The 16,312-nt window shown below is 32.8% G+C and overlaps 1 protein-coding gene across 3 annotated transcripts in view; it reads left to right on the forward strand.

Annotated features, from left to right (window-relative positions):
• Positions 1-16,312, forward strand: part of ZC2HC1A (zinc finger C2HC-type containing 1A) — a 50,479-nt gene that overhangs the window by 21,163 nt on the left and 13,004 nt on the right. For 2 of the 3 annotated variants that reach the window (XM_044914238.1, XM_021688482.1), the window contains exons 6-8: positions 2,987-2,989; positions 7,120-7,219; positions 7,822-7,921. In XM_044914238.1, coding sequence (XP_044770173.1) covers positions 2,987-2,989; positions 7,120-7,219; positions 7,822-7,921 — 203 coding nt within the window. The remainder of the gene's footprint in view (positions 1-2,986; positions 2,990-7,119; positions 7,220-7,821; positions 7,922-16,312) is intronic. The other variant, XM_021688481.1, reaches the window with a different exon arrangement.

Here is a 16,312-nt window from a genome sequence, read left to right on the forward strand (position 1 = left end):
TGTCAAAAACATTTATCTTTTACTTAAATAGTTAAGATCATTTATATGATTTTTCTTTTGTCATAATAAAATAATTAGCAGAGTAAAAGAAATAGAATAGAATGTGTATATTCCATCAACTTGGTGCCAAATGATTGTAAATGTAAAATCCAGGTAGCTGATCGTTCCCACTTTAAGCTGTATCAGTTCTGATTCTGTGCCCAGTCATATATATTCATTTCAATGTAAGCCCATATTTTCTCATCTTCATTCAGGAAAATTTTATTGAGTAACCCTCTCTGAACCAGGCACTACTGTACCAAGTACTGAGTCTATATTAGTAAACTAAATAGAATATTTTTCCAAAAGATGCTTAAAATGCATCCTTATTATATTTAGCAACTATAATCTAACCCAATTATAGCCCACTTTTTGACCCTGCTCTGATCAAAGTAATGATAAAAATACAATGAAGATCTATTTCCTATTGGTAAAACCAAGAAGTTCCCCTATTTAGTTAAATTTCCATCATTCTTCTTCATTAGGAATTCTATCAAGTTCTGTCATGGCATATGAAAGTAGACTCATGAAGAATAGAAAACCCAAAATGTTACCTAGTATATACTAAATTAAAACATTTTATTAATTTAAAAGAACATATTATATTGAAATAGTCCATTTGTAACTTAGGTTCTGAAGTATTCTTTTCTCACCTTGGCTAAATTACCTTATATGCTTAAACCAATTCAGTATGTATTTTATGATTTAGGAATTTTCAGTATTCTGATAGATAATTATCCTATTCATTTTATTTTTCTTAAATTTAATGTAATTTAATTTTTTTTTATTATTATATTATGTTAATCACCATACATTACATCATTACTTTTTGATGTAGTGTTCCATGATTCATTGTTTGCATATAACACCCAGTGCTCCATTCTAAAGTAATAAGGTTTAAATCTGGAAAGATGGTGTTCAAATTTTAATGAATTTTTTTCTTATTAAAGGCATTCCTGTTCCTTATGGAAAATTTGAAATATATATATATTTTTAAAAGTCATCTTAGTTGATATTTAAAAAATTTAATTTCGTGCTTTAATTTTTAAATTTTATTTATTTATTTTTATTAGAGAAAGAGAGAGAAAGGGAGGGACAGAGGGAGAGAGAGAATCCCAAGCAGGCTCCACACACAATATGGAGCCTGATGCAGGGCTTGTTCTCATGATAGTGAGATCATGACTTGAGCTGAAATCAAGAGTCAAGACGCTTAACTGACTGAGCCACCCAGGCGCCCCTCTTATTTTATACAACACTTTTATTCTGATTTTTTTCCTCCTTATTTTCTTCAATTATTTTGCTGTAAATTATACACGTGGAAAAAAAACGCACAAAATACACATACGTGCATAACCACAAAACGGTTAAGAAATAGGGTATTATCAATCTCACAGAGCCTCTACTATACTGTTTCACTCCCAGAATTCTAATGTTCTCTGCTTCTTAGACGCTCACCCCATAAAATAGTCACTATTCTTATTTTACATATAAATCAGTTTTTGCCTTTTATATAGTCTCCAGACCATGATTGCACTTTTATTTACTATGGGTTTATAAATCTTGATGTCATGATGGATTTGTAGTTATTTTCTCCTCCATTTTCTCTTCACTTGAAAATAGACAGTTGAAAATATTTTCTAATTTGTGATTTCTTATTTTTTTTTGTTATTGTTGTTGGTTGTTTTTATTTTTGTATTTTTTGTATGTTTGTATTTATTTTGTTTTTGATATACTCTGCCTGATCTTCCCCACCCTCCATAATCCATACCTTCCCTCCCTTCCAACTGACTTAGTTCCCTCCATGCTCTAAAATACACCCCTGATCGAGGTAAATCGGTCTCCTTCACATTCGCATCTATAAAATGGGGATAATATGTACCTACCTCAACAGTTATCAAGAGCATACAGCGAAATAATGCCTATTGGTGTGATTTCTTCTTTTACTCATAGTTTGTTCAAATGTGAGTCATTTACTTCCAGATATTTGGTGCTCCTCTAGATGTTTATTGCTGATTTTTTTTTTACTTAATTCTCTTAGGGTCTGAGAACATACTTGGTAAGATTTTCATCTTTTGAGATTTGTTTTATTGCCTAGCATGTGGTCTTTTTCGGTGACTGTTCCTACAGTCTTCATCTATGATTGTGACTTTTTCAGGATCATTAATTTCACCAGCTTTTCACTTAAGTATTTTGAATTTCTCTTATTAATTGTATTTATATTTACAGTTTGTTAATATCTTTCCTATTTGTTGACCTTTATATCATATGGAGTGTTCCTTTTTTGTCTATGGCAACATTCTTTGTGTTGAAGTTTGTTTCATCTGATAGTGTATTGCTGTTTCAGTTTGATCATGCTAATTTCCTTTCAGTTCTTTAACTTGAATTTGTGTTGTCAGAATGTGTTTCATCTGATAATGAATAACCATTTCAGCTTAATTATGTTAAATTTCCTTCTAATTCTTTCACTTAAATTTGTGTTTTTGCATCTCCTGTAGACAGCCTGTAATTAGTTCATCTTTTTTAAAATCCAGTCTGACAACCTCAAACTGTTGGTTGAAGTGTTTAGGCATTTACACTCAATGTAATTATTAAATATTTATTAAATAATTATTAAATATGTTTGTGGTTAAGTTGGCCATGTTGCTGTTTTCTATTTTTGTCTTTTTTTTTTATTCCTCTGATACTCCTTCCTTGCTTCTTTTGTCTTAGTAAAAGATATTTTATTTCCTCTATTGGTTTTCAATCATCATATTTTTTTAAATGGTTACTCTAGGAATAACAAAATGCATTTTTTAACTTATCCCCTTCTGTGGATATTTCCACCTCTCTCTCACCGATCTTAGTGTTATTATTATATATATGTAACTCTATAAACCCATCAGTGCTCTTTTTTTTTTTTTAAAGATTTTATTTATTTGACAGAGACAGAGAGGGAACACAAGCGGAGGTAGTGGGAGAGAGAGAAGCAGGCTTCCCACTGAGCAGGGAGCCCGATGCGGGGCTCGATCCCTGGACCCTGGGATCATGACCTGAGCCAAAGACAGACGCTTAACGACTGAGCCACCCAGGCGCCCCTAAACCCATCAGTATTCTTGATGTGTGTTATACTGTGTATACACAGTGTTATACTTATATATACTTATACATATATATATATATATATACTTACTTACACCTTTAAAAGCCATCTGTCTTTTAAAGAAATTAGAAGATAATAAATATATAATCATTTACATATATATGCACATGTATGTTTATGCACACCCACATATACTTTGTTTTTTTTTCTGGCCTCTACTGCCTCCTCACACACATATTTTGTATTTTACTTGCGTATTACTTACTCCCATATTATCATTTTCATATCTCTTCATTTCTTCTTCTAAATCTCAGTTGCCATATTTTGTCATATGCCTTCAATCAAAAGAGGCTTCTTCAGCCTTCTAAGAGTGCAGATATGCTGGCAAGGAATTTTCTGGTTTTGGTTATCTGAAAAAAATGTCTATATTTTGCCTTTATTTCTCTGTTGAGATTTTTGAGATTATTCACTATTACCATCTTTTCCTTTAATTCTTGTATATTTATCCCTTTACTTTTTGAACATACTCATAATAACTGTTTTGAAGGCTGTAACTGCTAAATGTAATATACCTGTGCCCACCTAGGTTATAGTGTTGACTATATTTTTTGCCAAATATAGGTCATGTTTTTCTCTTTTCCTTTTCCTTTTCTTTTCTTGCCTCACCCTTCCTCGTCCTTGCTTCTTTCTCTTTCCTGCAGTTAAACCCAGAATACACAGTTACTAGTTTTCTAGAAGTACTGCTTTTGGTTTCCAGTCTTTTAAAATCTTCTTTTTTTTAAGATCCTTTTTTATGGTCTATAGGAGAGTTAAGCAGCTATTTCACTCCCTCACCATTAAGTTTGTAATCTGTTACTGCATTTTTTAATTTCTTAAGGTTGTCTATTTTTCTAATTTCCTATGTTACTTTTTATAGTTTCTAATTCCCTGTTAATATTTTCAGAGTTGTCTTTTATTTCTTTAAATCTAGTAAGCATAATTGTTTTACATTATGTGTCTGATAATTGTGGTGTTACGTGATCTTTGTAGATATGTTCTTGCTTTTTTTTTTCTCAATCATGGTTTCTTATATCATTATGTACATAATTATTTTTGATCATTTGGTGCTTGTTGCCCTCAAAAAATTATTCATGAGTATTGTTCATGTGAAGAGCCTCTAGTTTCTTCCGGGTATCTAAGAGTACTACTAATCTGGAAGTACTTTAATTTTTGGCTTAGTTTGCCTGGCCACCTAGTAATGCAGATTTATACAGCAAATCCACATGATGGCCAGTCTATTGTTATAATCTTAAATGTTGTTGGCCCACGGTTTATTTTTTTCTTCTTATCTGACATTCATTGCTTGTAAAGTGATTTTTTAATACTTTCCAGAGCATTTTTACTTTTTAGTGGAAAGGTCAGTCCAAATAGTGCCTTTTTACTATTTTATCAGAAATGAATGCCCTCCGGGGCGCCTGGGTGGCTCGAATGCCCTCCTTGTTCTTTAAGCTCTTTCCAGTTTCAAGAAAAAGTCTTTATAAACATAAACATTTGACTAAGGAAATTTATTAGATTTGTGATCTATATAAAAGCACATGAAATAATAAATATCTAACAAATACATATTTAATGAATGAAGGAAATATGGATTGAATGTAACTGTATAAAAATAACGTGATTTTGTTTTTCTGATCACTAAAATGGATTTATACAAAATTGTTAATTACTGAAGTTATCCTGAAAGCCTAAAGATTTGACCTCTGCATATGTAATATATGCTGTACCAGCACTCTTTGTTTATGCTAATCATTTTGCTCTTTTTTGGTAGTTGGCACAGTATGAGTGGCTCACCAATCCTGTTTCTTAGTCCAGTTTTATGGAGCCTATTTTTAGTAGACATGCCTGTGATATTTTAACAGGTCTTTGTTAGGGCTTGTTTTCCATATTCTTAGTTTTAAAATCTTTCCTAATGTCTTCATTGGTATTTTAGTGGGAGACACTGATATTAATCTGATGTCCTTTTAAAGATTTATTTATTCATTTTAGAGAGAGACACACACACAGTGCACGGATGTGCGAGTGGGGAAGGGGCAGAGGGAGAGAATCCCCAAGCATACTCCCTGCTCAGCGCAGAGCCCGACCCTGGGGATCTCACATCCCCAAGATCATGACCTGAGCTGAAACCAAGAGTCTGACGCTCAACCGACTGAGCCACCCAGGTGCCCCCAGATGCACCTTTTTTCCCTTTAAAAAAAAAAAAAATTTATGGGCGCCTGGGTGGCTCAGATGGTTAAGCGTCTGCCTTCGGCTCAGGTCATGATCCCAGGGTCCTGGGATCGAGTCCCGCATCGGGCTTCCTGCTCCTTGGGAGCCTGCTTTTCCCTCTGTTTCTCTCTGTCTCTCATGAATAAATAAATAAAATCTTTAAAAAAAAAAAAATTTTATAAGGCGCCTGGGTGGCTCAGTTGTTAAGCGTCTGCCTTCGGCTCAGGTCATGATCCCAGGGTCCTGGGATCGAGCCCCACATCGGGCTCTCTGCTCGGCAGGACGTCTGCTTCTCCCTCTCCCACTCCCCCTGCTTGTGTTCCCTCTCTCGCTGTCTCTCTCTCTGTCAAATAAATAAATAAAATCTTTTAAAAAAATAATTTATTTTTATTAAAAATTAATTAACATAGAGTGTGTTACTAGTTTCAGTGGTAGAGTTTAGTGATTTATCAGTTGCCAATTGCCTTTTTAAACCAGAAACACCTCTTAGGTTTTCAAAGAAACAGTGTCTTTATATGGCTTATCTACAAAGGGTCCTAGTCACTTGTTCATTTGACAGATAGTTATTGACGTTTTTCTAGTTGCCAAGTGCTTAATAAATTTCCACTTCTGGGATAATAGTGCCAAATGTGCATGGAATTTGTGTGTGTGTGAGAAAGAGAGAGAGAGAAAAGCCTTTTTATCAGGATTTATTTTCCTTAAAAGGTTACATACTAAATTTTGAAGGGTATAATATTTGACTTTAAAATTTGTGTTTAACTAGCCGTTTTTAGTAGTAGTGCATCTTAAATTTTATACTGATTATTGGTTATAAAATCTGATTTGATTTTTGGAGATTATGTTTAAAACCAGTTTTTCACACAAAGTCCTAAGCATTCTCACTATGGTATTGGGCTAAATCTCAAGTACAGTCATCATTTTGTAGTTGAAGCATAGGGCTAGAACTAAAGTGGCATGAGTCTTAATTACTTTTGTGTTGTTAAGTTGGGGTATAACCTTGGGCAAATTCATTTTGTTATATTGGAGCAGGTGATCAATAAGATACTTTAATATTCAGTAACAGCAAAATTGGCTCAGGTAAGAGACAGTAAAATAAAATTGATAATGATATCTTTCTAGAGAGTAGAGAAAAAAAATAAGTACCCTATCTTTCTTCAACCCATGTTCTATTCATCTAACATGATCTGGTGAGGATAGTGAAGCCAGAATTAGCTCTTTCTCTTCACATTCAGGAAATCCATAAGGCAGCTATTGTAAAACTTGTCCAGACTTTTTTGTAATCTTATGAATTATTATCAGTAGGACAATGGCTGGATTATATGTATGAAATATAAAACCATACCTAGGAACATGTAAAAAATTTGACCTTTTAAAGCTGCACTGCTAAGTGAGCATCATTGGGTGTTTCTAAGTTTTTCTATTAATATTTGTTTGGCATTTAAAATCTTCACATTGCAGAAATTTTTCCCATTTGACCTATTTTTTTTTTTTTCTGTGAACTGGGCAAAGCTACTCTTAGTTTATTTTAGCAGTGGAACATCTGAGCCAAACTTTTAGTACACTAGTTTTGAAATGGAACATATTTTGGTAACCTCTCTCTGAGGTGATGTATTTTAATCTGTACTTTCTCAGTTTGGGTAATTCATTAGCTAATAAAAAAAATTGCTCATTTAAGGGTATGTGAGCTTTTGAAATACTAGTTTACAACCTATAATCAAAAGTGATGTTGATAAAATATTTTATTTTCATTATTTTAGTATAAGCCGCCTGCACTTAAAAAGTCAAATTCTCCTGGAACTGCACCATCAGGATCTTCACGATTACCACAACCAAGTGGCACTAGCAAAACTGTTGTAGGTAATGAGCTCCATAAATAACTTGATTTTTTTTTTTTTAGAGACAGAAATGAAGATAGTGTTGTGTTTTGGATTATTAAAATAGATTTATAATTAGGAAGAGATGTGGAGGATAAGTAATTCTTTCTGGTAAAAATAAAGTAACTTTCAATAACTTTCTACTTAGGATACTTCATAGTCCTTTTTTCCCACCTTGTCCATCCTTGATGTTGTTACTGATACATCAGAGTAGTCAACCAAGTTCTTTTCTTGATTCTTTGACCACAGTATTTTCCCCTCATTTTCATGTATACTGCTCTGAACTTGACAGTTGTCCTAATAGACACATGCTTAATGACTTGAAGGAGATATTGACTAACTGAAGTGCACCTTTATTTATATATTAATTGTAATAAAGGAGTATGGAAATTAGAAATGAAGGATGTTATACGTTCTTTGGAAATTCCATTTTTAAAAAACCTTTTCTTAGTTGATAACTTGTTTTGATATGTTGCCACAAAGATTTATTGCCACTAAAGCATTGTTTCCTTGTCAGATGCTCTGTTTTATGTGATTTTTCTTTTTCAGAATGTCGTTAAAACTAATAACCTTTTTTATTATAAGGTGTGCCTTCAGGTAAAGTGTCTTCAGTTAGCAGCTCTTTGGGAAACAAACTTCAGACCTTATCTCCCTCCCATAAAGGGATAGCAGCCCCTCATGTAGGGTAAGTCTATTTGAATTTAATTCATTAGTGATACACACACACACACACACACATACACGCAAATGATACTAAGGTTTTATTTTATTTAGGTAATTAGCTTTTTTATTAACCTTGATTTTCTTTCTAAAGTTCATTTGTCTTTTACCATATTGCTGGTCAGAGGCACATACACTTCTCTTGAGGATCTAAATTAGGATAACCATTTTGATGGGTACTAAAGAGGGCACGTTCTTCATGGAGCACTGGGTGTTATACGCCAACAATGAATCATGGAACACTACATCAAAAACTAATGGTGCAATATATGGTGATTAACATAACATAATAATAATAAAAAAAAAAAGAATAACCATTTTGTTTGCATATGCAAACAATGAGTCATGGAATACTACACCACAAACTAATGATGTATTGTATGATGACTAACATAACATAATAATAATAAAAAAAAATGATAACCATTTTGGAAAAAAATCTAGTGGCATGTATCAAGAGCCCAAAAAAACATTCATACTCTTTGAATAATTTTACTTCTCGAAATCTAGTCTAAGGAAATCATTTGAAATACAGAAGATTTTTGTAATAACCATTATTTATGAAACCTTATGTATCAGGCACTGTGCTAAACATTTTTCATATATTTTTATTAAAACCACCCCACCACCATAGGATGAGGGGATCTGAGAACCAAAGTAATTTGCTCAAAGCCACACAGCTATTAAGAGTTGGAAGCAGGATACAAATTAGAGTCTATTTGGCTCTAAACATTGGTTTCTTTCACATGGTTTTATGACAATGTAAAAAAAATAAAATCACCTAAATTTCTAGCTTTGTTTGAATAGCAAACTATAACAGTCTATACAGGGATGTTAGGCAACCATAAAATGTATATACATTTTTAAAGGGATGATTCTACTATAACAGGAGAAGAATGTAGGGTATTAACTCCCATGTATACTGAGATAGAAACTATAAAAATGTGTGTAGACAAAAAAGACAAAATATGCTGAAATATTAACAGTGGATGATTATTTTCCACTTATTTAATATTTTAAAAATGCTTTTTAATCTTTCTACAGTTTTATATACATGGCTTTTAAGAAAGTAGCATAATTAAGCTTTGCACAATTATTTTAATTGTGGGAAAAATTGTTGGTAATATACTAGAGATTTTAAAAAATCCTCCTATCTCAGTAAAACTCCCTTTCTCTTCCATTTTGGTAAATCAGAAAATTAAGGGTTACCATGTAATACACATGGTATACACATGTGTACACAAAGTATACACATAGAATGAGGGCTTATGTGTATACTTTACAGATACTGATAAAGTTGATTTAGGAAATACAGCACACATTATTTTCAGATATGGGTTATCACTTTTTTAATGTAGGAAATATATATAGGGTTCTATATGAGGTGAGAGCAACTATCTTTTGTTTCCTAATTTGGACTACACAGAAAGTACAAAATCTAAAAGGAGTTTAATGTAATTATCATCGTAGAAAAAGAAAAAGATCAACTAACAAGATCTGATTAGTTAAATGTTTTTTCTTTTTGTTGTGCTTCCAAAAGGAAGACACAGGCTATTCTTAAGAAAGAGACAGATTATCAGTAAACAGGTGGTTGAAAAGTAAAATGTTCTCATCAGTGGTAAAAAACTGATTTTGTTTTATTTTTTTAGTTTCTCTACTGAGTTGACTCATCATTTTTAATTAAAGTGTAGACGGCAATATGTATTTTAACTTTTACAAATCCTTTTTACCATATCACAGAATTGCCTTCCATGTTATGTTATAGTTTCATTTACAGTTGATTGTGAATTAAATGCTGATTTTTTTTTTTTAAAGATTTTATTTATTTATTTGAGAGAGAGAGAATGAGAGAGAACACATGAGAGGGGATAGGGTCGGAGGGCAAAGCAGACTCCCTGCCGAGCAGGGAGCCCGATGCGGGACTCGATCCAGGGACTCCAGGATCATGACCTGAGCCGAAGGCAGTCACTTAACCAACTGAGCCACCCAGGCGCCCAAATGCTGATATTTTTTAGTGCCTTTCCTCTCATACTGGTAATTTTATCAGGTGACCATATTAAGTTGTACTCACACCTTCCCCTGTACTCTTTTTTTTTTTATTATGTTAATCACCATACATTACATCATTAGTTTTTGATGTAGTGTTCCATGATGCATTGTTTGCGTATAACACCCAGTGCTCCATGCAGAACGTGCCCTCTTTAATACCCATCATCAGGCTAACCCATCCTCCCATCCCCCTCCCCTCTAGAACCCTCAGTTTGTTTTTCAGAGTCCATAGTCTCTCATGGTTCGTCTGATTTCCCGATTTCCCATTTCCCCCCTTCATTCTTCCCCTCCTACTATCTTCTTCTTTTTTTAACATATAATGTATCATTTGTTTCAGAGGTACAGGTCTGTGATTCAGCAGTCTCACACAATTCACAGCACACCTTCCCCTGTACTCTTAATAGGGCGTGTTAAGCTGGCTGGTGTAATGAAAAGTGGCACGGACTTTGAATTAGAAAATTAGGCTTCTAGATCCTACTTTGCTAATGAACAGCCATATAACTGTGTGCATATCTCCTTTGTCTCACTCACAACATTCTGTGACTCTGCTAAGACCTTGGCACCTGATCTAACACAATCTGACCAACATTTATATAATCCCTAGGAGAAAATTTGTTTTTACTAACAAGCAATGACTTTGAGCACAGTAATTTTATAAATTATGCACTGCTCACAATGCCATGAAGATTTAAAATTTCTGGTTGTCTCTCATCGTATTAAACTGTCAAACATAACTGTGTAAATCCCAATTGTACATTTTATATATAGTCCCTACGTGTTAGAAGAATGTTTCCAACTACTCTAAAGAGCCTTGGTGTTTGCCTGTGGCCAATATATTACCATATTAACTGGAACATTACTATATTACTATATTAAATAGAACCATTTATGGCTATTTAGTGGCAGAGTTGTTTTTTTTTTTTTAAGAATTATTGAGTATATTGACTTGTTATTTATTGATTATATTGTTTTTTTTTTTCCTTTGCTGGATTGTAAGCTCTGTGTGTCTGCCTTGCTTACAGACGTAACTATAAAATATAGTATAATGCCTGACATATAGACACATAATAAATTTTTGATGAATAAAACAAATAATGAATTAACAAATCCCTCATTTGTCAACATGTTGGCACATCATAGAACCATGGTCCTGGTACTGGTGGGATAATTGAAGTTTGTATGGCAATCATTATTTCTATTGATATACATGCTTCAGGATTGAGTAAAGGTGGAATTAAGATATCTGGTTAGCTGTAATGCTCAAGAACTTGATCACCTTCTGAGATTAGTGAAATAGAGTCATTTCAGTAACTTGGGATTGTTTAAAGCCTTGTGTATATAATCTTTATTGTGGCCAGCTTTAATCATGCATACCAGTGATCTGTTGGAATCATGCTGCAGAAAAATTTATCTTGGAAAAATTCTCATTTATTTGGTAATTAACTTCTAGATAACCTATGGGTCAACCAGTTTTATCAGATTTCTTTTAAAGCAAAAAATTCCCTCAATGGAAAAATGTTCTCAGTGTACAAGAGGACTATCTTTAATCCTAGGAAATTTTAGAAGTATGTTGAAGCATAAAGCTTTTAAATAAACATTACCACATTTGAATTGTGTCAGGGAATTTACACAGTCATGTCTTGAGATTTGTGTTTTCTTAGTGGTTAATTACCAGCTAAAATGGATATTTTAGCTGATGATTTTTAGTAGCTAAAATATCAAATATCAAAGATTTACTTCTGTTCAGTTACTATGAAAAACAGACATTTACTTTGGAGATAGGCTACAGTAGATATAGCAAAACTAGAGCAACAATGAATTTAAGAAGCATTTCATAATAAATTGAATTTGGTTTCTCATACTTTAATTATATTGACAAAAGTAAGAAACAAATATCTGGTTTTTAAGTACATTTTTGTGTAACTATAAACAGGCTTTTCTCATAAGCCAATCTTTTGATGTGTGTGACTTGAATTTATGTGGAACATTGTTTAGATTTTTATGAACTTCTCTATCATTTATTATTGATCTAGAAATGCCTAACAACCTAGAACTGCAGAGTGTGGCTTCTTAAATGGATACCAATGATTGAGGCTATTGGTTTTGCCATATGTATAGGATTTGATAAGTTTAGGATCAAAAATAGAAGTATGACACATTTCAAAACTTTGAATGCCTCAGAACATCATAACTATGGGTGTCTACGAAAATACAAAATACGAACTGGTTAATTTTTTCCCAATATTCTTTTAGAAGTCATCTTTTTATTATACCTGCTTCACTCACTACAGTCTTACAAGACTGAGTGACTTACATACTCCTGAGTAATTCACTCTCAGTATCAACAATAAACAAGGACCTTCCCAAGGTCAAAGTTTATTTCAAATTAAAACCTATTCCAGTAGGTTGATACCATTGCCAAATATTTTTTAAAGTGTGAATACATTCTCAGCTATAAATATTTTGAAAGCTTGCTAAAGTATTATTCCTTTTTAGATACACTATTCATATTGGGGCAGTTATATGCAACTGCAGATAGTCATTTTAAATTAAAAGTCTTGGTCCGAATTACAGTTTATCATCTATAGAAATGTATTAGCTTGACAAATAGTAATATATATTTGGGATTACAAGATAATATAGTGATACCTATCATAACTGTTTAATATATGGAAACCCCTTAAAAATCATCACTGAAATCACTGAAATTGTTCAAAATTTTAAAATACTGGCATCCTCTCATATATGAAATTTTTATATTTTAGAGCAGGTGATCTTCTGAGAGCCAAATCCTGCCCAACAACTGGTTTTATTGGAACATGGCCACATCCAATTATTTATGTATTGTCTATGGCTGCTTTCATGCTACAATGGTGCAGATGAGTATTTGTGACAGAGCTAGCATAGCCCGTAAAGCCTAAAATACTTACTGTCTGGCCCTTCACAGAAAAAGTTTGCTGTTCTCTATTTTAGAATGAGTAAATTAAAATAGGAATTAGACATTTATAATTTGAAGGTATGGATTTTAAGTATTCTTTATTCAAGGATAGAAATTTTTTTTTTTAAGTCATGTGGAGTATCTGGAAACTTCATAGGTTAGTGGTCCATGGAACCAAAGGCTTTTTAAACTTTTATTAATCCAGTGCATTTCTGTGCTTGAATTGAAAGAACAGCAAGAAATTAAAAATATACTTTGGTGTTGACTCTGACCAAATCTAGGTGCCAATTTAAGGACATATCCTTGAATTTCATATGGGATTGAAATCATACATTATGTGTATCAGATTGCTTAGTCTGCACCAGATGTATGCTATGTGGGTATGCTTAGTTGACTTCAAAATAACCTCTTATGTTTTCCTTAGCAGTAGCAAGACTACTTCTACTGCTGAATGGATTTATTTATTTCTGCCTAATTTCTTTCAGCCCTTGGGTATATAATCAACATTATCAAATTGAAACTTTTAAAAGAAAAATAGCATAGAAGCACTCTAAAAACATTGATATTGATAGTTCCATAATGGGTTACTGCCAGGTTGAAATTATGTTCCTCAGACTTCGTGAATAATTGAAAAATACATAACAGAGTAGATTTTTTGTTGTACTTTCCCCAAATTTATTAATTCTCAGAGTAACTGCAGGTATATAAATTCAGTGTTAACATCGGTAAAGGTGATTTTTTTTTTCACAGCTTGAAACATCCATTGCCCCTGAGGTCTGAACAAAACATGAAATAGACACAGGCTTCCTGGTTCTTACACTCATTTTATTTCCTTCGTTAAGTCAGTTATTGATGATTTGTAAGACCAAGAAAGGCAAAGAGAAGAAACTTCAAGGATCAATCTGTTGGATTGAAGCCTTTGCATTCCTTTTGAAAACACATTTACTACTTTTGCAAAGATTTTAATTTCTTTCCAGATATCGTTCATCTTGTTGCTGCTTTGACTTTATTTTTAGTGCTGTTGGAGATTGAGGAACAGAAGTGAAGGGATTTGATAGAAAAGGAAATGTGAGCAAGGAAGTGTTCATGCTCACTAAAATAAATATGAAGACGGTACATGAGAAATGGTCTGTCATATCTTATGATCTGGGTTAGTTAGGGAAAGATTTAAATATTTGAATGGTCTTTCATAAACTAATAATTTTTAAATTTACGTAAATACCACAATGTAGATTATTATTGCATGGCAAAAAAAAAAAACATATATATATATGTAATCGGGATTTTATATATAAAGATATATTCAAATATATAAAATTTATATATAAATAGATTTATACAAAAATTATATTTAGCTTATAAAAATATATATAAATTTTTATAAAGAATATATATATATAATCTTGATTACATTATTGAGACTTATAAATTTTGTTTTTGTTTGGTTACACCTTGATAACAATCTAGCATAACAGTAGCAAATTATACAACAACATAAGTTTAAGTGATTTGAAATTAAGAATAGCATTTACTGACATTTAGCGTAACATTTGAATTGTGTGTGTATATGTGTATCACATATGCATATACATAGATAGATCATTTGAGTTGAATTTTATAACAGCTATTTGGACAATAAAACACATCATCTTTAGAACCTGCCATTCAATTAGGTTTTCAAAATTTGAAAATACTGGTTAATTCTCTCATATATAGAAAATATGTAATACTTGCATTGGATAATTATGTTTAGATTTTTATTAGATTTTATACATCTCCTTTCTCAAATTGACTTTTGTTGTGTCATATGTAAGATTTGAGTAGTTCTTATCATATTAGATATTAAAACACTTTTAAAAGGTGGCTGGGTGATAGACATTGGGGAGGGTATGTGCTATGGTGAGCGCTTTTAAAATGCCTTCAGGGGCATTTTAAAAAATGCCCCTGAAGGCATTTTTTAAAGACTTTAAAAGTGTTTTAAGTGTTTTAAAAATATAGTTTAAAATTTTCTAAATCTTATTTTCAGTCACTTCTGAAAAAGAAAATACGGTTTTTATTCCTTATTCCAAAGCCACCTGTAAGATAACCATTGTTTGGAACAATAATGTTTTGATAATTGTTAAGCAATTCAAAGAAAAATCTGATTTTTACTAAATTTTTACTGACTTCTAATCAATAGGTAAAATTTCTAGTAATCTTTTACAAATAAAAACCCATCAAGTTTTAATCTCAAATATTTTTGAAATTATATAAAATACATGTACTTAATGAAGGCATTTTTTTAAAAAGTTTTTTGAGTATAGTTGACACAGAATGTTACATTAGTTTCAGGTGTACATCATAGCGATTCAGCTTCTCAATATGTTTACTATGCTCACTGCAGGTGTAGCTACCATCTGTCACTATGCAACACTGTTACAGTACCGGTGACTATATTCCTGACACTGTGCCTTTTATTCCCATGACTTATTCATTCCTTAACTGGGAGCCCAGTTCCCTTCACCCATTTGCCCTTTTCCCCACCTCTATCCCCTCTGGCAACCATCAGTTCCTTTTCTGTATTTATAGGGTTTTTTTTTAAATTTTTATTGTTATGTTAATCACCATACATTACATCATTAGTTTTTGATGCAGTGTTCCATGATTCATTATTTGCGTATAACACCCAGTGCTCCATGCAGAATGTGCCCTCTTTAATACCCATCACCAGGCTAACCCATCCTCCCACCCCCCTCCCCTCTAGAACCCTCAGTTTGTTTCTCAGAGTCCACAGTCTCTCATGGTTCATCTCCCCTTCCGATTCCCCCCCTTCATTCTTCCCCTCCTGCTATCTTCTTCTTCTTTTTTTTAAAATATATATATTGTATTATTTGTTTCAGAGGTACAGATCTGTGATTCAACAGTCTTGCACAATTCACAGTGCTCACCATAGCACATACCCTCCCCAATGTCTATCACCCAGCCACCCCATCCCTCCCACCCCCCACCACTCCAGCAGCCCTCAGTTTGTTTCCTGAGATTTTAGACCCAGTGTATTTATAGGTTTGATTCTGTTCTTTGTGTATTCATTTTTTTAGAATCCACATATGATATGGTATTTGTCTTTCTTAGTCTGACTTATTTCATTTAGCATAATACCCTCTAGGTCCATGTTGTCCCAAATGGCACAATCTCATCCTTTTTATGGCTATGTAATATTCCTGTGTGTGTGTGTGTGCATGTGTGTGTGTGTGTCTATACACTACATCCTAATGAAGGCATTTTTTTTTTAAGATTTTATTTATTTATTTGAGAGAGAGCATGAGATGGGGGAGGGTCAGAGGGAGAAGCAGACTTCCTGCTGAGCAGGGAGCCCGATGCAGGACTTGA

This window comes from Neomonachus schauinslandi, chromosome 4, assembly GCF_002201575.2.
Source record: "Neomonachus schauinslandi chromosome 4, ASM220157v2, whole genome shotgun sequence".
Taxonomy (NCBI): domain Eukaryota; kingdom Metazoa; phylum Chordata; class Mammalia; order Carnivora; family Phocidae; genus Neomonachus; species Neomonachus schauinslandi.